Source organism: Dioscorea cayenensis, chromosome 19 (genome assembly GCF_009730915.1).
Source record: "Dioscorea cayenensis subsp. rotundata cultivar TDr96_F1 chromosome 19, TDr96_F1_v2_PseudoChromosome.rev07_lg8_w22 25.fasta, whole genome shotgun sequence".
In the NCBI taxonomy this organism is placed as follows: Eukaryota; Viridiplantae; Streptophyta; class Magnoliopsida; order Dioscoreales; family Dioscoreaceae; genus Dioscorea; species Dioscorea cayenensis.
The window spans coordinates 28,685,687-28,713,003 of NC_052489.1; the positions used below are offsets into that span (position 1 = coordinate 28,685,687).

A 27,317-nucleotide genomic window follows, 5' to 3' on the forward strand; every position below is an offset into this window, starting at 1 on the left:
GGGAGAGATTTAAACCCATAATCTCCTCCTTTATATTTTGGTGTCATACCATTGGACTATCCAAAAGTTGACCTCTGTCTCTCTTGTAATGACAAATAAATAAATAAATAAATAAATAAATAGATAAATACATACAGTTGTATTATTATATCTTCTGTAAAAACAAATTAAAGGTGGTTTAATGCAGCAGAAAAATATAGCAGCTTTCTGCTTCATCACTTTACCATGTAAATAATTATAAGCCAGTGCAGAGCAAATTAAAACACTCCCTGCAACTTAATATAAACTTTATAAACTTATAAAAATAAAGATGTAAAATTATAATATATTTGTGACGTCGCACGCTGTCTTTCCAAACCAACCTTAATTACAGAGTTATAGATTTTTTTATTATTATTAATTTTTTTTATATAAAATGGACAAGCAGCCACGTGTCACAGTATGCACGCCACCGGAAATACTCTGGACAATGAAAATCACTGTAAAACATTTTTTGCAATAAAAGTCACCACCATTAAACCAAAGATATTTTGGTGACAGAGCTCCATTAAATTTTGATGGCAGAGCTTTTATGTAAACCATGTGTATAACTCCAATATTTATTTATTTATTTATTACATTTCTATGTGTATTCCCAACCTTGTCAAAATAAAAATTTATTATTTACTGAATTGTATAACAAAAGTCAATAATTTGTTTATGAATTATATTTAGATATTCATTTTAGTCACTAAACTCAAAATAACTGCACAAATATATATATATATATATATATATATTATCCTACATCTTTAACTTAGTGATTCTATTGATTTAAATTAATTTTAAAAAAAAATCAATCAGACATTAATATGCACCTAGTTGCAAATTTGATAGCCTAATTAAGTGGTAATTTTTTTATAAAATAAAAATAATTCCCATTAGAATATTGGTAGAGGGTGGATTAATTATTCAATGTTTTAAATCCCAATATAATTAAGACAATTGATGACTAATAGTTTTATAACCATATATATATATATATATATATATATATATATATATATATCATTCAGAATATATAATTGCATTTGGTAACAAACATATACCATTCTTAATAAACTAACCAGATCCAAAGTGTTTTGAAGGCCAATAACGATCCAGCCCAAGGCTCAAAATCCGGGCCCATTATTCTAAAGAACCACTACTGTTATTTGGAAAATTAAATGGATAATCAAGTTAATACATAACTTAATATAATTTTAGTTTGTAATAAAAAAACAAAATATACTTTAAAAAAAAAGAAAAATTAAAGTTACATAATATGTGTCTTTTTTTTTTTGGGACACAGTGCACAAGCCATAGAGTCAGGGGCATGCACAGGATCATAAATTGAACATCTAATCATGTACCCTCACCTAGAGATGCAGGACTCTGGTGACAAACCCGAGCCCACACCAGGGACCTAAAACCACCACTTACTACAGGAAGAATTTGAACTCGGAATAATAAAAGTCTTCTACCTCAATCTTACGCAAGTGGGATCGTGCGTTGAGGTATGAGCTCGTTGGCAGATAGATATTGTTTTCTTTCACCATATTATTTTCAGAGTAAATAACTTTTAAAATTAAAATAAATATTGATTATAAAAGTTAAAACATAGTTTCAAAAATAAGAAAATAATAATATACGTATAACAAGATAAATGAGATTTCAACTAAACAAAGTAATGTATCATTTCCAAAGTAGTTTCAAACTTTTTCTAAAATAAACTCTTCTCGATAAATACACTAAAAAACAACTTTTATTAATAATGAAATTTAATCACTTTTTCTTTATAAAAAAAAAGAAAAGATATCCAGATAACTAGGGACAAAAATCAAAGAGATATATATAATTAATTAATTATGTGTATATGAAATATCATTATCCTCACTTTTGCATTATGAATATACATGGTTATAGTGATACTGTTTTCTTTTCTAATTTGTACATTCCTTAGCTTAGTGTGTTGAATAATGCAAAAGGTGGCCAAACGCATTAAGGTTCCAGCTTAGGCAAGCTTTCTTCATACATTGCCTTTTTTCTCCAATACTATAAAGACATGATTAACTCATTCTAATTACTTTGTTTAGTTTCATTCTTTTTTTTTTTTTAAAGAAAAAAAGATAAAGTTTAGTGCAAATTGTCATTAAGCACTATAAATCCGACAAAAAATTTTCACATCACTAAACCTCATATTCACAATGATTTCCAAAATCCGCGTCTGTTTTTGTTTATTATTTTTCTATAAATAGTTAAAGCATGATTTTAAATAATAATTATTTAATAATCAATAAAATTAAAATAGTAATAGTCACCGTCTCAATATATGAGGAATAAAATATTTGATTTTCATTCAAAAAATCCAAAGTTCTACTTCTCTTAATAACTAGTTGAGGCGTAATAAAGTGTATGTACCGTGGCATGTCCATATTGCAGAAATTCAGAGTTTTACTCTTTTTTATGCATTGTTAAGATATAATAAAGTGTATGTGCCATGACTTATCCCGATTATCAAATAATAATAATAATAATAATAATAAAGCAATAATAATGAAACTGTGGTTTCCATAAAAAGAAAAAAATAAATTGTCAAATAGATGAAGCCGGATAAGGATGATAATGACAAACCATTTAAATCGTTTTTGTTATCTTTAATAAAATGTCTTGTTCTATTGGGGTCACTGTTTAATTATTTGTGGTTTACTTGAACCACACTTCTCTTCATATTATTTGTATGGTTTGAAAAAATTATGAATATTATAAAATTTAACATCGACTTACGCAGTTACGTGTTGATATACAATCAACTAGCATTTTATAGGCAATTAGAAATACAAGTTAGGTTAGTAATACATAATCCATTATTAATACACTCCCTCTATATATATATATATATATATATATATGGCACCAAAAAAATCAAGTTAGAAGATTCCAGTTCAACTATTAAATAATAGTCTCAACTTTCAGATGAAAATAAATATACCCAACATTGTATCTAACTAAGAATTCAACACTCTTATGCCCCTTATGATGAATATTCCTTTCTGATTATTATTTTTTGGATATCATTAGTATTTTGCGTTCATCCATAATTATTTTTCTCTTGTCGAGCTTTATTTTTACCGTCTGTAAATTACGAGGTCTTCAATCATATTATTAACATTTTATTTTTAATCTTTTGGTTCTTTTTAACTATATATTCTCTTTTTATTTAACAAATTATATTATTTATCAATCTTGTCTTAAAAACAAAAAATAAAAAATAAAGGTAAAAACAAAAAACAGAAACAAAAAATACACACATATATAGCTGCTTTGATTCCCAAGATAGTTTGATTACAAGGATGGATGCCTTAGCATTACATCAGTCATATTAAAGAAGCCTTGGCTTCATCATTAATTAAGATGATATTTCATAATTAATGAATAATAATACTAATAATAATAATAATAATAGTGAAGATCAAGGGTTCTTGGTCTGCTGAATCTCCACAACTGTGTAATACTCCTTTCCATTAATCTCATGTTGATCACCATTAATCACACTCTTTGGTAACTCCATGGATTTACTGCCTTTCTTCTCCTCTGAGTTTTCACCTTCTTGATCTTTTGCCTTACCCCATATCAGCATATAAAGACCAATCACAATAATCACTGCACCAATAATCCTAAAACACCAACAAAAAATATATATTAATACAAAATTAATTGTATTAATTAATTATTAATTTATATCAACCATATATATATGTATACCTTCCCACTGTGATATTTTCTGAAAGAATGAAGGAGCCAAGAACAGCCACTATGATCATGACTAGTGGATTGAAGGCAGTCACAAAAACAGGACCTCTCTCCTTCATCACTATCCCTTGCACATAATAAGCAACTCCAGAACATACAATCCCCTGCATATATATTTATTTATATTTATATTTATAAATTATCCATAATTAATTAATATAAGAGTATTAAAATTATTATTCTAATTATTTTACCGAGTAAACAGCAGTAAAAAGACCATCATTCCACCCAACTTTCCAAGCCTTAGTGTTTCTCTCCATCACTAGTGCAACTGCACCGCTTTCAATCATACCAAAGAAACATATCAATGTTGCCAATGAGAGTTCTGCCGGATATGATTTCAGTGTATGTGACTGTCAAAAATAAAAAAATTCATTTATTAATTAGTAAAAACTTAATTAATATGTACTTAATTAAAAAAAAATTATTAAAAATTACTTGTAGTATGAAGAAAGCCGCCCAACAAAAACAACTAAAGAGCAACATGAATGTGCCGAGAAGAAAATGAGCATTGCTACTTGAAGATGTATCCTCTTGGTCATGGCCTTTTGTCCACATCATATGCACAATTGCACCTTTATATATTATCATAACTAGTGCACCAATAACTGTTATAATTGTACCGCAAATTTTTGCTTGGCTCCGTAAACTCTTTATTTTAATTTTCTCCATCCTATGTCATCAAAATAATATACATTAGATATTCATATCAATATTTGTTTTATTATCTATATAAAAAATATATATATGCACGTGTGTGTATAAATACCTGAGTATAACAGCGAGAACGAAGGTCATCGCTGGAAGTACATTATAAAGGGCGGCGGAGAAGCTGGCGGAGGTAGCCTTGGTTCCCATGTAGTAAAAGTTTTGGTCAAAAACAGGTCTGTAATTGAAAGATGAAAAGAATTTTATTAGATTAATTTTTTAATATGTTATTATTTAAAATTAAATTTATCAAAGTTTTGTTTGAGAAGAATAATTTTACTTACTCTAGTAGTCCTAGAAGCAATATCTTTGCGAAGCAAGATGCTGTCATCTTGGGTCTCACCTTCCTGCACACCAAAAATAATTAAATATATTTTTTTATATTCTGATAAAATAAAATAAATCATAATTTATTGAAAAGAAAAAGACATTGTTACAAAGAACAAAAAGACTGAACTAAAACATAAAAACTAAGACTGCATTAGAGAGATTAAGTGACAAAAGTAAATATTATGTGTTTAATATATTCTTTATTAAACAAAAAATAATAATTAAATATTTTCTTTATTTTGTTTGTTTAAAAAAAGTAAAGGAATGTTATGTGTTTAAAGTAGATATATATATATCATGGGTTGTTGGCATGTTTAGCAACAGCATTGCGTCTCATGTATCATCATCAATCATAAATCACTTTTAAGTAATAATTAATATCGCTTATATATATCATGTATCACTAACAAGTTCCATGAAACACAAACTGCAAGATTAATTAATGTTTCATACATGTTAGTTTTCATATATAAATATAAGATATTACAAATATATTAATTATAAACATAGTGAAGGGAGAGGAAAGAAAAACTTATTGATATTTTACCATATTTTAAAAATATATTAATTAATTCCTATTTATCACATATTATTTATTCCTTTATTTTATAAGTTGGCCATGCATATTTGGACGTAGAATCTATTCTCTCACACACACATATATGTATATATAATCTATATAATAAGATCGAAATGATCGAAAATATATATACCGTTCAAACCAGAGAGCGAAAGGAGCCATAACCACGGCGGCGATACCATTCCGGTAGACGACGAGCACATAATGACTCATACCACGCTTAAGTGATAAAACAGAGACAATATACAAGCCGGCAAAACCAAACTGTAAAAACACCATAGCCAAGTATGGTTTCACCTTCTTCATTACTTCTCCAACACCCATCCTGTGTGTGTGTGTTTTGTTTCTATCTATATAAAAATAGAAGATAAAAATTAAGACCAACTCTTGTGATTTGATGAGACTCTCAAGCTCACACAAGAAGCTATATATAGAGGAGTAACAAGGCCTTTGATTGATAGTGCATGTACTAAAACGTAGGGTAGTCTACCTACTTTAGGATTCTATTATCCACAAAACAAAGAATGTTTAATGGGACATGTATGTTAGAGATATATTTCAAAAGGAAAGTATAATAATTAAGAGTGTCATGGGTGTTCACCAACTTTTTATTTTTATTTTTTTGAATTTTTATGATTATTATTTGATATATTAATAATCCTGATTGGAGGAAGGCTTGGTGGACTTCTTTTTATGAGTGCGTAGTGATGCATTTGTAGTGTTATGGGGGGATTTGTGTTGTTGGTGCGGTCATGTTAGGATGGCAAAATGCAAAGGATTGTGATCATGAGCTTATCTCTCATATATTTATTATGTGGAGAAAAAACTTTGGTCAAACTGTTTTTTTTTTTTTCTATTTTAAATTAATTTTTTTCTCTCATTTATATATATGTTTACTTTGACCAATGTATTAGTACTTGTAATAGTTTATGTGGTTTATTAATTTGATTAGTGGTTGAATTTTTGTGGCTAAACGAGGCCGCTTTGGTTTGTGTTGTTTTGTTAAAATGGAGAGTGACTTGGATTCTCTAATTCACCACCACCACTTAGCAAAGTTGTGATTTGGAACATTCTAATGCATGTACTCTTGGGAAGTTTTATTATTATTATTATTATTATTATTATTATTATTATTATTATTTTCCCTTTTAATATGATTTGTTCCAAGTTCCACTTGCTAATGAAGTCCTGTTTACTTTACTTTTGAGATGAATGAATTATGATTTTTATACTGTTGGAGGACTGATAAGTTTTTAGTATAATTTATTCTTTGTACTTACCGTTGTTTCTATTGATCTTGTCTTTTTTAACCAATGGATTTACAAGGGCCTCCGGTTTTACATTAAATTATTGATTTTATTTCATCATTTACATATATATATTAAGAGAAATACTTAATTCATTTTTTCAAAGCTTTAATTATGTACAAATATTCTAAAAATGCTATTCATTTTTTATCCATCTGATTTTCTTCATATAAACAAATAAAGAGTTTTTCATTATTATTATTATTATTATTATTATTATTATTATTATTTTTGACAAGTTTCAATTTCAAGAAAATACAAGACGAAGACTACATGTAGAGTTAAAAAAATGACAAGCAAATAACTGGATATTGTACCCTCAAAACATATTAGTTATATTTTTTAGGTATTTGAACCAAGTATTTTTTTTATAAATCAAAGACTGTAAACTAGTTTTGGGTAAAGTATTAAAAACTCTATAAGAGTCTAACTCAAGCCTCTACAATTTGGGCCAATCTTGTTGGTAACTTATTGCCAAATTTTGAAGGAGAAAAAAAAGAATGAATTTTTATTTTTCATATTACTTATATATTTTCCATAAAATCTATGAACATCTACCATGAAAAAACAATAATATACTTTGTGTATAATAATAAAGCAATCTAAAAGGAAGAACCAGCAATGTTTTTTAATTCAGGACCCACAACCACAAGGCAAGGTTGCTTACATTGTGAGACATTCCATTTAAGATGATTTTTTTTTCCTTCTAGTAATACATGTCAAAAAAAGAAGAAAAGAGAAAGAGATGTAGAAATACTTCTTTTCTTAAGAAAAATCATACAAGTTAGTGTTTTTTTCTGCAATTAATTAGCAGGAAAATTGTCCTTTTTAATTTCTTTTTATGAAGATAAAAGCAGAGATCCAGGGATGCTTTTTTTTTTTCTAAAGAAAACCATACAAGATAATGTTTTTTTTTTTCTGCAATTAATCAGCAGAAGAAATGTTCCTTTTAATTTAAGCTGTCAATTGCCCTAAAAGAGATACAGATTTTTTTTTTAATAAATCTTGAAAATAAAATTAAGTGTCATGACTTAATCTGCTTTTCTGCAATTAAGTAGCCTAAAAAAATTGTCTTGCTTCATAATTTTTGCTTTTCAATTTCTTTAAGTGAGATTCAGAAATACTTTTTTCAAAGGAAATCATACGATCAAATTAAATGTCGTGATTCGATGTGTTTTTACAATTAATTAGCCGAAAAAAATCTTGTTTCTTAATTTTTGCTTTTCAATGCTCTAAGAGAGACTTCTTTTCTAAACAAAATCATACAAATCAAATCAAACTGTCATGACATGGTAGTGTTTTTCACAGTTAATTAGCAGAAATAATGTCTTGTTTCTTAATTTTTTTGCTTTTCAATTGCTCTGAAAGAGATTTAGAAATATTTCTTTTTTATAAAGCAAATCCTGAAAATCAAATTAACTGTGATGATTTGGTGGTGTTTTTCTGCAATCAATTATCAGAAAAAATGGCTTGTTTCTTAACATTTTGTTTTCCAATTGTTCTAAGAGAAAATCATTTACTTTTTCTAAAGAAAATCATGCTGATTAAATAAACTCTCATCTTGATGCTTTTTTTTCCTGCAATTAATTATCAGAACAATAAAAAAATCTTGTTAATTAATCTGCAATCAGCTATTTTGTCAGTCAAAACTCATCAGCAGTCAAGATAACAAGATTGAAAGAAAGAGCACTAGATCGAATTAATGTTTTATAATATGATCATGAAGTTATCTTAAGCGATGAAATCATCGATATATTGCGCTTCCTTTAAACCTCAAATCCTTTATTTAACAATATTCTTTCAAGTTGTGGAGGAAAAAAAAAATAGCAAACTTAGCTTACAACTGCAGCCAATCTGTCTTTTAAGTACTGTTTTCTTTGATGTTTCTGTTGAGTGCCTCATCAAAAAACATTTGAAAACCACAAATGGTTGGTATCATGGACTAGAAAAGCTCTCAATTATGAACTCTTTTTTTTTATCGACATTTTTTTTTTTGACCGACGGTCATAGAGGACCATAAAGTTCAGTCAATGTGCTTTGAATCAGCTCCCAATTGCCTCTGCCAAGCTGCTTTTTTTTTCTGTGACTTTCTTTAAAAAATTTGCTCTTTTCTGTGACATGATACAATGATTAGCCGTAAAGTTAGGAACTAAAGCATGTTGCCGTTGATCTGTTTTTATATTATTCATGATACACGGAAAGATTATTGCATACCGGAGCATGTTATCGTATCACATTCATACGATGGTACAAGAATTACATAAATGAAAATCCCCTGCGAAGAACAAAAAGTGAAAGTAAATGGTTTGTACAGACACCAATGAATCTGTCAGATTGTTTAAGCAGGTATAAATGGTAAAAGAAAAGCATTTGATCATGAAGAAAACAAACATGCACAGAATGATAAAAATAAATCATTGTTTGTGTTAGTTCCGCCGGTGTGGTTTGTGGGTTTAGAGAACAATCAATTAAGGAAATCTTACACAAACCAAATAAAAGAAGACACGAAATTGGTAACCCAATTCAGCCTCCACTCGTCTACGTCTGGGGGGCCAAGCCTGGAGAAAACAATCCACTAAGGCCATCTCCAACCCAAAACTCTATATTTAGTGTTTCAGTACTAAAAAATACAGCTTCTACAGTGAAAGTTTCTCCGACCATCATCTCTATTTTTAACTCTAAAATAAAATATTTTACAAATATTCTTTTTTATTTCACAATTTATATATTCATACTATCCACAATTTATATCGCTGATAGTGTATATTTTAAGATTATTTTCTATGTTTTTATCTTATCGCTTATGTAATTTTCGTTAATTTAATGAATTTATAATTCACAAATTATTTTCTTTAATTTGATATGTCTTTATTAATTAAAAAATATAAAATTAAATTATAACTTATTAATTTAATTAAATTATAAAGTTATAAATATAAATTGTAAAAGAAATAAAACAAAAAAATTTAAAAAAAGAATTTAAAAAAATAGAAAAATCAAAAACTGAAAAAAATCAAAAATAGAAATAAAAAAATAAAATAAAAATAAATATAAATTTAAAAAAATTAAAAAGCAAAAATTAAAAAAACAAAATTAAAAAAAGAATTAAAAACAGAAAATCAAAACCGAAAATCAAAACAAAAATAAAAAATAAAATAAAAAATATAAATTTAAAAAATTAAAAGAAAAATTAAAAATAAAATTAAAAAAAGAATTAAAAAAACTGAAAATCAAAACTGAAATTAAAAACAGAAATAAAAAATAAAATTAAAATTAAAATAACGTTGATACAGTGGCGCGCAGAATTGCGCGCCACTGTAGCAAGTTCTCATTTTGGCGCCCAAAATAGCACATGGTTGGAGATTTTAGGCGCCAAATCCAACCCAGAACGTCACATTTGACGCTGGGTTGGAGATGCCCTAAACGAGGTGAAAAATATATGAGTACAAACACTTTGTCACTCACTCTCACAAATAAAGATCATTACCCTCTCTAAATTGTCTAGTGTTCACACACTCTTTTCCTCGAGAGTCGCACCCAATCTCAGAGCAAGGTAATTTATATAGACGCCTTAACGTCCCAAAAATAGTCCATACTTTTTTTTTAAATCTCCGCGGCTACTAACATTAGAACCTTCCAAAATTAGCTGTTGCAACTCTTGTTGTAACATAACTTGCAACATAGCCTGCTAACTTTACTGAGTTCTGATACGTTGCGAACGACCTCAACACCCATCAACCTCTCGGTCATGCTTAGTCCGAGTCGGTGCAGCCCGATCTCTCGATTTCGACTACCGGCAACTAGCCTACCTCTTCAGTTCCTCACCACGCAGTCCCCTCGCAAGGGGCACACGTCTTTGTGCGTCTTCATGAAAATATCCAAACTTGATTTTTAATTCACTCAAGTTTGGCCTTCAAATCTTCCCATGAATAGATCTTCAATCAATCATTCCAATAATGCAAACAATAGGCATGCCTTCAATCATAACCTTGATAGTCTTCAATCATACTTATTAAGGTTCTTAAAATTATATCTTTAATAGCTTTCAATCATACCATTGATAGGTATTTCTTCAATCAAACTCCATCCATATTTAGTTTCCAATCAAATCACCTAAATATGGTATTGATATCATCTTGCCTTCAAGTTGTAACACATACCAAAAGTAGCTCCACCAAGATCTCCCAAAATATTTACCTCCAATCCAAGACTTTTTGTCATGTCATCATTTATGCCACGTCGATGTCTAATCATGCCAATTAAAATACTTTTGCACTAACAGTTTGCATCCTTTACAAACATTTCGACAATTGTTCATTATCATGTCTATCCAATATTAAGTGTTTCATGAATGATCTTTTTCATATAAAGAAAGAAAAGGTATTTCAAATAATAGAAACAGATTAGTAAAAGTTCCATAAATAAATAAATAAATAATAAAAAAAATTAAAAAAAAAACAGATTTGTAAAAGTTGCAATGAGAGGACCACATTGACAGTGTGAATGTAAACAATTTGAACTGAAATTGTAAGATAAATCAATCATGTTCATGAACATAATTATAACTTGAGGACATAAAAACATGGTCTCACATGACTCTTTCACCTTTTCGGAAAGTATTCCTCGTCAGAAATCACTTAAAGGACTCGAAAGATCTATGAAATGTAAGTTTAGCTGAAACATTCATGCGGATACGAAAAACAAGAGACGTATTTGAAATGATGAACCAAATCATAACTTTGTATAAAGTCATAGCATGAAATCAATGTAAAGATCAATGTGATTTAGCAGTTAATGCCAAAACTAAAGAATTGTCAGCAATCAATGATGAAACAAGGAATAGTTTCAGTAATTCTCCTGAATTTCTGACAGATTACTTAAGCATTTGAAACACACCACTTGAATTATGCATTTGATGTTAAAACAATTAGTGATTTCAGAATTTTTGAACCATAATTCATATTTTTGGAAGACAATTGATTAATAAAGATTTTTAAAGGTTCATGAAATTTAATCCCTGCCAGACCTTTGCATGACAACATCCCAACATAAATCTTAAGATTCTCTTTGCCAACTCTTTTCATCACATGTTTTTTAGATGACTATTGATCCATTAAAAAAGAAAAGGCATTCAAATTGATAGGAATCCATCATGGAAAAGTTCAAGTATTTTATTTAAGTTTGTATTGGCTCGTTATGATTTCAGATGGTTCAAATCATACCCCTGAACTTTTCAAGCCTACATCTTTTTTTGTTTATGAATGATGAATGGTGCAAACATGTTTCAGAGGATAACATGGAAAAAAAACCGAAAAACCAAAATAAATGTCATGGTCACTAAAGTCCCCTGGAAAATTAGGGCAACCTAACATTAATTAGGGTTTTCCAATCCACAAAACAGCAACATGATCTGAGCTTTCAAGCAAAGCATGGAAGATATGTGGAGAAACAAGATTAGTAAAAGATTCCTGGCATGATGTTAAAAAGTTTTGCATCAGAAAAAGGAAAAACAATCCTCTTTCCAAACTTTGACAATTCTAACTTCTGAACAATTTGTAAGAGAGATCTAACTAACCTTAAATTATCCTGAAAGCCACAAAGCCAAGATTAAAGGAAAACAATTTCTGATGTTGATAAAAGAGTTCTCCTGAACAAAGCAGCATGGAGAAGCCAGCCCTAACTTTTGGTTCAAAACTTCAAATTACAATAAAAAGCACGTTGAATAAACATCTCCTAATTCAGCAAATTATATTCAATTAACAGTTCGACAAACCAACAATGACAAATTCCACAGCAGCGTGAAATAGAAATAAATCGGCATTTCAAATCCCATCAATCTCCTCTGTCAATACATATTATAGGGCAAAGAAAGGCTGCCAACAAACTGAGAATTAAAACAACCGTTCAATTTTAAAAAGTCTTGCGGCTAAGATTTCCCTTCAATGAAGCAAAACTGAGAAGAAGACTGAATGAAGTCCACAGCCATATCAGAAAACGAGGTTCTGGCCTCCTAAATCATTCTACGACATTCACTATTGACATATCCGGTTGCATACCAAATGTTTTGAGTAGAATCATCAGCTCTCCTAGAAGAAACATCTATGAGTCATTTGTAATCAGACAAGGGATATGATCTTGGAACTCTAATCACTTTCGTCTTCACCACCTGCAAAACCAAAATAGGAGAAGGTTAGCTTGGCCATGCTAGTTAAGTACATACAAGTCCTGAACAAAATAAAATATGTCAATTATGGTTACACATATCATGACATTCAAAGCGAACATGTTCTTATAAGGAAAATATAACACGTGCATACATGCGTGCATGTGTATATATATTGAGCATGTTTGATGGGCAATGCCCTATAAGACATCAAATTAAATAATATAATGCCGACAACTTCTAAAATAAACTACACCACAGGTTGCAGGGAACTGGCTGCTGGAAGTATGAAAATATGCCTATGCTGAGCGATATTTCTCTACTTGACCTTTTGAGTAGCCATGGCTTCATTGAGCTTTATTCATGTGTAATGTTTGCTTCACTTGTGATCTAACCATGACACTGCAGACAAGGGAGAGGATACGAGAGGCTTCTAAAGCTGTAAGCAAATCATCTATTCAGATCTTAACTTGCATGTGAATATTCTACCACATATAAATGCCTTTCATCAGTCATGTTAAAAGCCGGGAAATTCTTCACCAGCCCTAGGAATGCAAACAATTTTCTCTGAAAAAAGTCAACACCTTTAGGAAACTAAGACTTCCACATCAGCATCCCCCTTTGGCCACCTTCTCGCTAGTGAACACCCCCAATTATTATTATATTATATACACCCCCTACGGAAGTCCAAGTTAAAAATTTTTACACTAACTGATCATTTATCTTCTATTTTCTCAAAATGGATGAAGAGAAGGTTAAGGGGCAGTTTGACAGCCTTATAAAAGTTTTAAGTTGTTCTTATGCTCATAGAGGTATATAAGCAAATAATAGTGACTTTTATAGACATGCAAACAAACATGTTTACATGGGTATATTAACAAATACATATTTTTGCAGGAGTACGCAATAAAAAATTTCTTCCTTACACGTACTGGTCAGTTCCTCCTGTTTCAAGTATAATTTGGGAAAGTGGTGAAGCAAGCGGCAATTACCCTGCTTCATATTAAAAGAACACAAAGTGGGGAGTTAGGTCCCTCACTTTCCCCAAGTGAACTAAATTTTGATGAACCGGTAGAAAGGGGTTATAACTTCATATCCATCATGTCAAAATCTTTGATGGATAAAATCATGCTTAGTTACCACCACCACCCATCACATAAAAATTAGGTTTAAGCCAAACTATGGATAGCGATATTATTATTGACTAGGTTGGCCTGTTAATGTTTCATGTGCTTGATACCAGATAGAAAGAAAGATATAAAATAATAGTAGCATTTCCAACAACCATCCTGGGAAATACTCTAAATTCGGAAATTAATGTTAAATAAATTTTCTCCCTAAAATTTGAGCTTGTCTATATGTGTTTGGCTCTTGGCGTCAGTGTTATTAAAAGCGAGAAAGGTGCTCGCATAGGCGCTCAGGCGAGGCAAGGCTCTAGTGCCTTCAATGAGGCGAGCCCAAAGTAGCGCTTTTTTTGCAGGCGACAGTATAAAAAGCACACCTGTCTTTTTTTTATTTTATTTAATGCTATCAGCCCAGTGTTATTAAAAGCGAGAAAAGCGCTCGCCTAGGCGCTTAGGCGAGGTGAGGCTCTAGCACCTCAACACTCTCCCGACGAGGCGCCTTCAATGAGGCGAGCGCTTTTTGCCAAGCGACAGGCATAAAAAAAGCATGCATGTCTCTTTTTTTTTTTTTATTTAATGCTATCAGCCATATATTTAATGTTTTCAATTATTGTTAATTGGGATTTTAAAAAGCCACACTTACTAATAAGGAAGAAAATTAATTTAGGAGAGAAAAACTAGGAGATTTTAAATAGCACACCTGCTAATAAGGAAAGAAATAAATTTAGAGGAAAAAACTAGCGATTTTAGAAAAACACGCCTACTAATAAGGAGGGAAATAAATTTCATAGAGAAAAACTAGGTGATTTTAAAAATGCGCACTTACTAAGAAGGAATGAAATAAATTTAGAGTAAAACTAGGTGATTAAAGTGTACAATTGCTATTTTTTAAAAAATGATGAGTAAATTAAGGGGTTAACTAATTAACAAGAGAAAATTGAAGCAGCAACAAAAGTTGCACTCTAAATCTAATGATGGGATTGAGGTTAGTTTAGATGATGAAGATGATAATATTGTAAAAATAGATGACTTATGAAAATAAAATTTGTACTCTAAAAACTTGAGTGATTCAAGACTTCTAGCAGTGTTTTGTTAGATTCTATGTTTTGCTTTGCTTGACTTTAATTATTCCAAAAATTATATATATATACAAGCTATTTATTAACGACCGCTTTACTTCGCTCGGGCCTGCGCTGGCGCCTCTCGCCTCTGGTAAAAAGAAGTCTTAGCGGCTTAAGAGCGTCTAGCGCTTTTAATTACACTGTATCAGCCATATATTTAATGTTTTCAATTATTGTTAATTAAGATTTTAAAAAGCCACACTTACTACTCCCTCCGTTCCTAAATACATGTCGTTTTAAGAAAAATATTTTATTCCAAAATAGTTGTTGTTTTACAATATCAAGGTAATATTTTTTTTTTTCCCAATTTTACCCATCTTCAATTTCCCAAGTTGTATAAATGAAGAGAGTAATATTTATAGTCCGAAGAAAAATACATGGTTTCAAGGGAGGGATAGTTTAGTAATTTGGTTGTTTTTTATGTTAAAATTTAGATAATTTAATGCTATCCTTAATTTTTGTGCAACATCTTTAAACGACATATATTTAGGAACGGATGGAGTAATAAGTAAGAAAATTAATTTAGGAGAGAACAACTAGAAGATTTTAAATAGCACACCTACTAATAAGAAAAGAAATAAATTTAAAGGAGAAACTAGCGATTTTAGAAAAACACACCTAATAAAGAGGGAAATAAATTTCGGGGAGAAAAGCTAGGTGATTTTAAAAATGCGCACTTACTAAGAAGGAATGAAATAAATTTAGAGTAAAACTAGGTGATTAAAGTGTACGATTGCTATTTTTTAAAAATAATGAGTAAATTAAGGGGTTAACTAATTAACAAGAGAAAATTGAAGATGCGACAAAAGTTGCACTCTAAATCTAGTGATGGGATTGAAGTTAGTTCAGATGATGAAGATGATAATATTGTAGAAATAGATGACTTATGAAGATAGAATTTGTACTCAATGTTTTGCTTGACTCAAAGTTGCACTTCTAGACTTCTAGGAGTGTTTTGTTTGACTCTATGTTTTGCTTTGTTTGACTTAATTATTCCAAATATTATATATATATATATATACAAGCTATTTATTAACTACCACTTTACTTCACGCGGGCTTGCGCCTTTCGTGGCGCCTCTCGCCTCTGGTAATAAGAAGTCTTAGCGCCTTGAGGGCGCCTAGCGCTTTTAATTACACTGCTTGGCGTAACTAAGAAATCTAGGACTAGAATGCCTTCCAGCATTTCGACCATTCTCATATCCTTTCTGGTTAAGCCACAAAAATAAGATCATGCTTTCTCATAATTTTTATGCCTAAACAAGCCACGAATTAATTCTATCAGAGTTTTCTGTTTATCTTTCCTTCAGACTTATATTCCCCTTCTAAAAAACTTCTTGTTCTGCTACCAGCATTTATTATGGCTGATTTGAATGATCACATCATATGAATCAAGTTAGCAGTCAAGCAATTTCAAACCGAAGCATCAATCTTGTATCCACGTCAATAGGAACAGATCTTTTATAAATATACTTGAAAACTATTCGATTAAATCTTTTGGACTCCATTTTATTTCACACATAAAATTCCTCCAGGAAATTTCCTTTTGAAATGCTATCCGTATAAATATTCAGGGTCCCAAAGAATTATTCTCTATTTGGGTCTTAGAATAACTGAAAATTGTTGGACTATGCTTTCACTTTTGCTGACATTTAATTATGTTGTTATTCCACATGATTTTTTTTCTCAATAAAAAACGAGATTGCATATTGATCCCATTTTGATATGCGTTTAGTGGTAACTTATTAGTTGCTATGACACTGACCTCAAGGCAATGGTTCAGATGAAGCAATTTCAATGGAGGAGATCAAACACTCAAAGTTTTCTTCTGTATGAATTTTTCCCTCAATAAGAAACGAATTTGCTGATTGATTTTTTGGAGATGTTTTTAGTGATTACTTGTAATAATGAACATAAAAGCATAAACAAGAAAACTATAAGAAAATACATACTGAAAAGTTTAACAAAATTAAAAATCATTACAAACTCTACTGGATAATAATAGAGGGCAAGAAAATATGGCAAACATCATGTGACCAATCACTTAGAGTGAAAATGAAAATCCAAAAAATAATCCTAAAGATAATTTTTTGCCAGTTAACGTGATATAAGTCTTGGCATGATCACATTAAAATATGGTCTCCTCTGAATACATGCTATAACACTAAATAGAAGATTCACCCAAAATTATGGTTAGGCATTCACATAATGACTATACTATATATAAAGTAACTATATAGTATGTGAAAAATAATTCTATTACAATCAAACTACAGCAATAATTAACAACAGTTGATGGATTTGCAAAGAGAAGTGCATGCCAAACTATTAAATAAGAAGACTTGCGAACATGCTTTACAAATTGGATTTGTATTGCAAAGCTCAGAGCCAAAGATAAGAAGTGACTAGTGAAATTTCCAAGCATGATACGAGTGACTCAAAAGCACAAGGAAAGCTATCAGATTGAACCGCATAATAATAGGGTGTAGTTATTTAGAACAAAATAATTACCTCCGTCGGATGCTTCACTTGATTCTCCACCATCATCATTTCCATCATCAGTATCTTCTTCATTCTCAGCATCTTCCTCATCTTCCTCGTCTTCCTCATCTTCCTCATCATCCCCTTCTTCTTCATCATCTTCACTTTCAACAACAACTTTAGGCTTGGGAGGAGGTATGTAACTGGAAGTGGTTCTACGGCGAGTGCTTGAGACAATATTACTCATATCAATGCCCTCAAGCTCCTTGGCCCTTTCTTTCTTCTTCTTGACTGCTTTTATCTCTGAATTACAGACATCGCATTTTCTTAGTTGTGCAAGTGCAGAGAGTCAAACTTAAAATGTGGTGTTGTGGGCCAAAGCACCAAATTTCAACAAGCTCTTAAAGGTGGTGCCAGAATATCAAGGTTATAGGTGCATGAAAACTGTGTTTAAATCTTGTTTCATGTCAAATGACATAATAAATCCAAAGATATTATATTGCAGGATGATCAAAACATGACCATAATGACTCAATAATAACCCAAGCAGCCAACCACTGAGCAGGGCCTGCAAAAACCATTTGAGAAACTATCTTCTAGCCTTACCTCTTGAGGATGACTAAAACCAGTTCAAAGCTGTTTGATGCATATCAAGCTTACATGCTCATCCATCTATTCTAGGCAAGTTTTAGGCAAGATTGCAACTGAGTTCACACTGATTCCGTACACATTACAGTAAAAGAAAACAAAGCAATGAATGGATATAAAAAATAAATGAAGGTTTATAAATTAGAATCAGAATATAAAATAAAGAGCAAATTTGCCCTCCCAAATTAACATGATGTCCCCCTTTCATATAACTTGATTTCATCTTCGCCTTTCTCCACCCATTACCTTCTATAGTGACTAACAGGAAATAACAATAGATGTACTAAATATAACCAAAAATGCTAATAATTTTCCAAGGACAGGTGGAAAAACAGATAACAGAATACTCATTTACTTTAGCTTCTCAGCTACTAATATTCTTTTCATTTCCCCTTCCAATACAGCATAGAAAAATTTCTCACTCTAAAGAACGTCTATGCTGACTGTCTGGGCAAGAAAAAGAAAAGTTTCATCTAATGCAGAATTAGATAATTATACATACACGATAACATTTTAATGCAACACTAACCCAAAGAAAAGCCAGAAGCCATTGAGATTGAAGACATTATACTGAAGTCAAATGATCATTGTTAAAAATGAAACAATAGACCTTCACCTTTCTCAGAAGGATTTGTTGATAGCCCTTCCTTTTCTAGAATATCTTCCAACTCCTTAATCAAATAGGCTTCACGCTTGCTCTCAGGAGCCTGCTTGGCCCTTCTGTAAACTGATGGGGGAACACTAACACCATATAGAGACATACAAGCAAGTCAGCATGGTATATCAGTAAAAAGTATCTCATTTCAGGATAGAAAAGTACCTCATTCCACAGGACTTGATTGTTGACTTGAGATGCTCTACTTGTTTTCCATATACTGATTGAGTCGGTTTTTCTCTCTTCTACATTCCAAGAAAATAATCATCTATTAATTTATAGCCTAAGAGAACCTTAAGAAAAATTAGAAAATGGTAAAACCTTGCTTCCTTCCTCAGATGAATGAGAGTCACCCTCTTCTGAGGAGCCTTCACTATGACTTTCAGAATTCTTATTTGAATCTGGTTCTGCTGACTTCTTTTTCTTGGAACTAGTTGACCTAGTTTCCTCTTGTGATTTCTTCTTCTTTACATTTTCTTTTGTGTTTGTTTTTGGCTCTTTGGCCACCTTCTTTTTGGGTCTTCTTACCACCTCCTCAGTTTCCTCATCCTCACTTGACAAGTCATCAGAATCTGAGGTATCTGAACTCTTCCTCGTTCTTTTCGAGCCCTTTCTTGCCCTTGGTGAATCAGTTGATTTCTTCAAGTCTCTCTTCTTAGCTCCATTTGAGGCTTTCGCGGATTCTGGTGGTGTCAAGACCTGGTATATGAAGCAAAAAATGGGTGAATAAGGAAACACATGCTTTGTGAGATTTTCTAAGCAGTAAAATTAAGACAAAAATGAGGCATAGGAATACACACCTCATCCAATTCAAGGCTAATGAAACTTTTATATGCATCTAAAGTGTTTCTTGCAAGTTTAAGATCTCCTTCCAAGATACGACGAACTCCCGACAATGTAATTGTCCTGTGTTTGAGAAATATATAAACAAAGAAGATTAAATATGATATCTAGAGGCATCATATAACCACAAATAATAGCAAACAGACATTTTCTACCAGTTTGAAAAAAGCAGTTATATAACAAAATAGAGATGATAAGCAGTCATATATTGGCAGGAAATGAGAAGGACATGTTACTGAAGAAACAAAAATTTATGAGCATGAAAGGTAAAAAGCAAACCACATGTGCATACTCTGAATTAGCTCTGAAATGATCAGCTCTTTCTTTTATTGCCTTCCGTATAATATCTTCATTTAATTCAATATCTTCATCTTTATCATTCACTTGATCAGATGGTTCATTTCCTGCAAGCGCAGGAGATCCTCGTGATTTTTCTTCAAGAATAGAGCTATCGTTTCCCCTTTCTTCCAACAACTTTTCAGACTTTACAGGTGTTTCTTCATTTAGAGCTTGATCAGCTTCGACTGACAACTTCTCTGAGGATTTGGAAATACTCTCATCTTCAGGGCCATAGAAAAACTGTTATAAATACAACAACAAAAAAAAAATCATATTGCCACTTACTCTCCAGGAAAGTAGATTGCCAGAGAGCACTAAAATGGTAGAAAATAGCTCAGAAGCAAGAAAGATTGAAGAAAAACCACATCAAACACTGTGAAAAACTTGCCAAATATATAGTGAAAAACTACAAAGAATTATTGATTGACAAATCAAGTAAAAAGAATTGAAAGAGTACAGAAATTTTTTGTTTATCGATGAGAATTTGGTGAGGAATAGTTTTTCTATTAGTTTTCTTACTGCAAGAAACAACAAACCCAAATGCCAGCCTTTTCACATGATGTTGACCTTGAATATGATACACATAAATATTCATCTTACAAACAAGAGTGAAAAAGAATTATTGGAATGGTTGCTGAACATAACAACATATGGACTATTTTAAAGATAACATCCATAAAGGGAAGTCACAATGGGGTTCTGAAATACTAGAGGATGTTACACATATAGTGCAGACTGTAGAGATATTCATAATTAGTGAACAATCTTCAATATGCAGTGATACCTTTTCCAAACATTGCTTAATGAATCTCTTATGAACATCCAGCGAGAATGCTTTCATCCCCAGATCTTTTTCCAATGCCCTTCTAACTCCCTCAAGAGTCAAGGAACTGCAACAACCATACCAATGATTAAAAGAACTTCACAAAATCTGTGCTTTCAGTACTAGGAATTGGGAATCCAACGTCTGGCACAGAGATGAGGAACACAGCGCCCTAATTTCTAAAAATTCCATTGCCATATAAAAAGATGTAGAAGGAATGAAATACAGAAACATATTTCCCCAGGAAAAAAAAAATATCTTTGGGGTTACGATGGAGAAACTATAACCAGACTTGATCAGCAGCATAAAGATTTGCAAAGTGATAAGTATCAACTCCATAGAATTTTCTAGAAAATTAATGTGGCAAAGCACATAAGGGAAGTTGAAATAAAGTATGTGTTCATGATCATAACAACAAACATAATATACAAGAAAATCAATTGCATTAAGTAAATGAAATAAAACATAAACATCTCTACAAGAAAATAAACGCAACACTGTGATCTCCTAATTATGCTTTGAATGTTACAATGCAATCAATGAGTACTTTCTACTAAAAAGGCAGATCTCATGATAATGCTCATTAAAGCTTCACGTTTAATACGTTAAACTTATATCACAAAATAAACTAATTTGCTTTGAAAACCTGCAACTCAAATAATCCCATAACACTATGATGCGACAGCTTAACCACAGGTCAAGTACAAGTTTAAAGCATTAAATATAAGCATAACTATCCAAGAAGCTCGAAAGCAATGAGTTCTCCAGGGAGGTTAGGAAGTAACAAGATCTCCAAAATCCAGTGTAAACCAAATCTAAGTTCTAACTAATGCTACTGATTTCCGAATAAAAAAATTTCAGTAGCTTTTCAAATTTTCACATCTCATTGTTGAATAATATGGTACACCTTCCAAATCAAAGAAACTTCTTCGATTAAATCAAACCTTATTTCAGTTTCTGAGAGTGTGCAGAAAGAAACCAAATATCATAAAACAACTATGGAATATCATAAGAGAATGATTTTAAAAACCATCTGAGTTCTATATGAAAATATTCCGGATGGGATAGTCCCTCTTCAATAAGGACCTTAAAACCCTTCCGCGACTCAAACTTGCAAATAAGGGTTTATTTTTTTCCATGCTAAATACTCCAATCAACCTCCTTTGAACATCAATGCAACAAAAATAACGATTTAAACGAAAAACTCACAAATAATATCAAATAAAACCCTCCCGTAATTCAAAAGAAAATCGTCAAAAGCTCAAAAACCAAGAAAAAAAAAGGCCTTTTGCCCATTAAAACAACTAAACCAAACATCGCGCAGTCATCAAAAACCCAAACCAAGCAAAAACTCCAAACCCCAGTTCTCCACTTCCACCCAACCAAATTTTTGGCCGATTAACCCTCAAACTCAACACAAACAGAGGGTTTTCTAAATGGTAACCACTTCAAGAACAAGAAACCCTTTCTATTTCAACCTACAGTGAAGCAACTAAGTTTGAAAAAAATAAATAAATAAATCGAGAAGAAAATCAGAAAGACTTCTCACTCCGCTTGTTCCTTGAAGTCCTCCACCCGCGCTCTCATCGCCTGCGATATCTCAGCCTCGATCTCCTCTCTCGTCTTCGTCTTCCCCTTCTCCTCCTCCTCCATCTCTCTCCCTCTCACTCTTTCGGTAGAACAAGAGCGATGCTGCCACTGGCCTTCAATTCAAGAACAATTGGAGAAAAAAAAGAAAAATGGGCTAAAATTAGAAAATAAATAAATAAATAAATTTATTATTATTTTTATTATTTTTATTAGGGAAAATTACTGTTTCCCCTCGATAATTTCAAAACTTCCCAAACAGCCCCTGTGAGTTTTGCATACCTCGCATAACCCTTCCTTTATTGTTTACTTCCTTTTACCCCTGCGATTATGAAATTCCATCATCGTTCTTAAACCTTTTTACATCATTTTTTTCATTCTTTTTGCGATTCTTTTTCGTATCTACTCATTTTTTTAAACAGAGAAACTTTCATTTTTTTAAACAAAGAACTCATTTCTTAAAGCAGAGAGTTCATTTCTTAAAAGCAAACCCTCATTTCTTAAACAAAAAAACTCATTTCTTAAAGCAAAACCCTCATTTTTTTAAACATAAAACTCATTTTTTTAAACAAAAACATTAATATTTAAACGGAAAAAAACAAATATTTACGTGATAAATTAATCCCGGATATAAAAAAACCAATTAATCTTGGCCACTCGTACATATTTCAAAAAGAAACAACGATATTTAAAGCACTTTTTTTAAACGTAAACGCAATATATTAAACATAAACATCGATAGTTAAACAAAAGACAAACAAGCATATAAAGCAGAACTCATTTCAGAGAACTCATTTCTTAAACGAGAGCTTATTTTTTTAAACAGAGACCTCATTTTTTTAAAAACGAAACCTCATTGAGTAGGGACATTGAGTATCTCATCGTCAGCGATCTCGCTGCGAACGCTGAGTGCTCGAGCTCCGGATCCCGGCGAGCGATCTCGAGCTGGCCTACTCGCTGTGGGGTCTTAAAGGAGAAATCTTTATCGGCGTTGGCGATCCGGTTGGCGACGTTCCTCGGCGGTCGGAGTGGTGAGGTCTTCGGTGGCGACGCTCGGATAAGACGAGTCGAACTTGAACGGAACCATTCTCGATCGCGGAGATCGCAACATGGATAGCAATAGGGTTAGGGTTAGGGATCATTCCGGGGTTTGGATCCACGGTGCCTAAGTCGGTGCGAGGGAACGGAGGGAGGAAGCGGCGCCGATGAGGGTTCGATCTCGCCGTCTTCGTCTTCCCCGTCGTCGACCCTCATCTCTTTTCATTTTCTTCGCTCGTCGACCTCGGGGAAGACCGCGATGCTCCTCGTCGTCGAGCGAAGGCATCGAAAGGTTGCACTCGTACATATTTAAATAGAAACAACGATATTTAAGCACTTTTTTTAAACGTAAACGCAATATATTAAACGAAAACATAGATAGTTAAACAAAGACAAACAAGCATATAAACAGAGAACTCATTTTTTAAACAGAGAGCTTATTTTTTAAACAGAGACCTCATTTTTTTAAACAGAAACCTCATTGAGTAGGGACATTGAGTATCTCATCGTCGCTGATCTCGCGCAAACGTTTGAGTCTCGAGCTCCGGATCCGGGCGAGCGATTTCGAAAGGTGGCCCTGCTCGTGTGGGGTCTTAAAGGAGAAATCTTTGTCGGCGTTGGCGATCCGGTTGGTGACGTTCCTCGGCGGTCGGAGTGGTGAGGTCTTGATGAGCGACATCGGATAAGACGAGTCGAACTCGAACGGAACCATTCTCGATCGCGGAGACCGCAACATGGATAGCAATAGGGTTAGGGTTAGGGATCATTCCGGGGTTTGGATCCATGGTGCCTAAGTCGGTGACAGGAACGGAGGGAGGAAGCGGCGCCGATGAGGGTTCGATCTCGCCGTCTTCGTCTTCATCGTCTTCCCTGTCGTCGACCTCATCTCTTTCATCTTCTTCGTCGTCGACCTCGGGGAAGACCGCATGCTCCTCGTCGTCGAGCGAAGGCATCGAAAGGTTGCACCTTTTTCTCTGGCAAGATCGAGATCTAGATCGAGGTGGAGATCAAAATTCCAGAGTTCGAAATCCCATTTTTCATGCAACGTGATCGTGATCGTGAGCCGCATGCTTTGTCTCATCGCCCAAATCTAACTCATGATAAAAGAGATTTTTGGGGGTGATAAATACACCACAAAAAACTCATTTCTTAAACAGAGACCTCATTTTTTTAAACAAAAACCTCATTTCTTAAACAGAGACCTCATTTTTTTTAAACAGAAAACTCATTTCTTAAACAAAAAACTCATTTTTTTTAAACAAAAAACTCATTTTTTTTAAATAGAAAACTCATTTTTTAAACAGGAAACTCATTTTTTAAACAGAACCTCATACCTCATATTTTAAATAGAAGCTTCATTTTTAAATAGAAACTCATTGCACCCAAGGGCATTATAGTCAAACCCTGTCACACTTGCCACAACTTCCCACGCAAGGGATAATTTCGTCCAAAAAATTCCAAATTAACTCTATCAATCATTGTTAGATGTTTGGGGGGTTTAAAAAATCATTGTATTCAAAAGGAAGGGGTTTTTGGGGAGTGTAAAACTAACAGGGTGTTTTTGGCAATATTGCAAACTTACAGGGTGTTTTTGGCAATTTCCACTTTTTATTATTATTATTAAACGGTGGGTTTCTGTAATTAGGTTAATAAAGCCGCTGTAGTAGATATTTAGGGATTTTAAGTAATTATAGAATATTTAAATTATTAATTACATATGATATTTTATCATTATTACATCTAAAAATTCAAATGGATATATACTCATAATAATTGATTACCATATATGAGATTGTTAAATTTAAGAAAAAATTGCTATTTACCCTTCATGATATTCAAAAATCCCTAAAAACCCTCCAACTTATACACACCTCTGACAGTTTTTCTGTTATAGTTTAAATTCTCTTTTACCCCCTATCGGTCACTTGAAGTGGGTCCATGTTATGAAATTCTATATTTGCCCTTGCAAATGATGGGAAAAATATCGTCCAATCACATCATGTCCGACCTTTATGCATACAATTTGTATTTTTTTTTTGCCTTCCTGCTTGCTTTTTGTCAAATAAAGTTTGGAAGGCTCATTACATCTTCTTTTTCTTCTTCTTCTTCTTCTTGTTCTTCTTGTTCTACTTCTTCTTCTTCTTCACCTCATTTGGTTTGTTCGATTTGAGTTATGCCGGTTTCCCGATAATGTAAGAATTTCTTCGTTGCTCTCAATTTGATCATTCTGCGGGAAGGGAGTAATAACTTATAAAAATGCAGGGTTGTTTTTGAGAGTTTTTGTGATGTTGCTAAATACAACGGGGAGGGACGAGTGCTAATGTTCACGGTACTAACTTCTTGGGAATCAGTGTTAGTGAGATATGTGAGCGATGGGTCTCGATATTTCCCGTGTTAGGGTGAAGTTTATCACACTCGATGGACATAAAACGGTTTGTCCAATAGAAAACGAGGTTAACTTCCAGTGCATGTGTTACGTGTACTCCATCTTCAAATGCATTGTAGTCAATCTTATTGTTAAGACAGATGATGTGCCATTGTTGTATCCTATTGAAAACGATTTCTTCTCATTGTAAAGTTCTTCTATTTTATGTTTATGTAGTCGTATAAGTTAATTATTGTTAAATTTTCCCATTTACCTTTTAAAAATATTACGTTACCATTTACATGTTGCTTTCTCCGCTTAAATCATTTTGTTTCTGTTTAAATATTTGCTTTACCGTTTAAATATTTTTGTTATCGTTTAAAACATGTTTACTTACCATTTAAACATTTTATGTTTCCGTTTAAAACATTGACCTTTTTTCGTTTAAACTGAAGTGTTGGAAGGAATTCGGATTCTGCGAGCGCTCTCATTCCACCTCATAGCGACCCTGACGGTGTGGCATGCCTTCCTTCCTCGTCAGATCAATCTGAAGTGTTGTCGTTGGATATCGGATAAAGTTTTCAAGGTGTTTTCAATCGTAAATCTTGCAATAAACCTGTCGCCGACTAGGCATTGTAAATAAACAATTATTCAAAAAGAAAATGACTTATTTGAGTGTCAACTTCTGATATTTAAACAAAGATATTGTCGTTTAAACGTTTTACTCAAACATTTTGAGAATAAAAAATGGTATTGTAAATAAATAAAAAGTTATACAGAAACTGTAATAATTTACACAGTGATAACGATATTTAAACAATAGCAAAGATATTTAAACAAAGACAATGATTTTTTAAACATGGAGACACTTTTATTTAAACGTTAACTTCGAAAAATAAACATAAAACTAAGAATTTAAACAGAGACAAATATATTTAAACAAAAACTATGATATGTAAATGATATACAATGTCATTTACACGGTAACTCTATTATACAATATTATATATCAATCTTTTTTCTTCCCCGTCGACGAATGCCCCTTTTCAGTGATGCCGGCTACACTCCCTTCCTTAAGTATGTGGGTAACATACTTTAAGCGCAAGTAAAGGACGTCCGTTTGCAGTAGCCGTAGCTTTTCACCGTCGAACACCTGTTCGATAAACCGCATGACGTAGACAGCGCAGTCGACACTTCCTCGTTTATGCCTTGGGGTGTTAGTGTCGTGAACAAGGGGGTAGGCTAGAGTCACCGATTCGCCGACGTCCATATTGACACAATAGTCTAATAGTCTCTACTATCGAGATTTAAAATTTGATGTTAGAATCCCGACTAAAAGAGTACTATTTATAAAACTCTAGTTATCAAAGCACTT

The 27,317-nt window shown here is 32.3% G+C and overlaps 2 protein-coding genes across 2 annotated transcripts; both read right to left on the reverse strand.

Annotated features, from left to right (window-relative positions):
• Positions 1-3,311: 3,311 nt before the first annotated feature.
• LOC120283664 (WAT1-related protein At1g44800-like) lies at positions 3,312-5,792 on the reverse strand. Its single transcript, XM_039290378.1, has 7 exons — positions 5,583-5,792; positions 4,824-4,886; positions 4,601-4,717; positions 4,270-4,504; positions 4,026-4,184; positions 3,784-3,935; positions 3,312-3,695 (listed from the first exon to the last, which is right to left on the reverse strand). Exons 1-7 carry the CDS (start codon positions 5,771-5,773, stop codon positions 3,491-3,493), a joined length of 1,122 nt encoding a protein of 373 aa, XP_039146312.1. The 5' UTR covers positions 5,774-5,792; the 3' UTR covers positions 3,312-3,490.
• A 6,763-nt stretch (positions 5,793-12,555) lies between these two features.
• On the reverse strand, positions 12,556-22,679 carry LOC120250344 (DNA ligase 1). Its single transcript, XM_039259147.1, has 9 exons — positions 22,502-22,679; positions 20,914-21,019; positions 20,083-20,369; positions 19,748-19,853; positions 19,269-19,646; positions 19,113-19,192; positions 18,909-19,033; positions 17,675-17,947; positions 12,556-12,922 (listed from the first exon to the last, which is right to left on the reverse strand). Exons 1-9 carry the CDS (start codon positions 22,603-22,605, stop codon positions 12,900-12,902), a joined length of 1,482 nt encoding a protein of 493 aa, XP_039115081.1. The 5' UTR covers positions 22,606-22,679; the 3' UTR covers positions 12,556-12,899.
• Between the last annotated feature and the right edge of the window lie 4,638 nt (positions 22,680-27,317).

Excerpts from the sequence above, each read along its gene's own strand:
- LOC120250344 (XM_039259147.1), bottom strand. The coding sequence starts at position 22,605 with ATGGAGGAGGAGGAGAAGGGGAAGACGAAGACGAGAGAGGAGATCGAG. Across the intron at positions 21,020-22,501 it reads GACTTCAAGGAACAAGCGGA|TTCCTTGACTCTTGAGGGAG; the intron begins GTGAGAAGTCTT and ends TGGTTGTTGCAG. Across the intron at positions 19,854-20,082 it reads CATTTCAGAGCTAATTCAGA|GACAATTACATTGTCGGGAG; the intron begins GTATGCACATGT and ends TCTCAAACACAG.
- LOC120283664 (XM_039290378.1), bottom strand. The coding sequence starts at position 5,773 with ATGGGTGTTGGAGAAGTAATGAAGAAGGTGAAACCATACTTGGCTATG. Across the intron at positions 4,887-5,582 it reads TTCGCTCTCTGGTTTGAACG|GAAGGTGAGACCCAAGATGA; the intron begins GTATATATATTT and ends TTTGGTGTGCAG. Across the intron at positions 3,936-4,025 it reads TTTTTACTGCTGTTTACTCG|GGGATTGTATGTTCTGGAGT; the intron begins GTAAAATAATTA and ends ATATATATGCAG.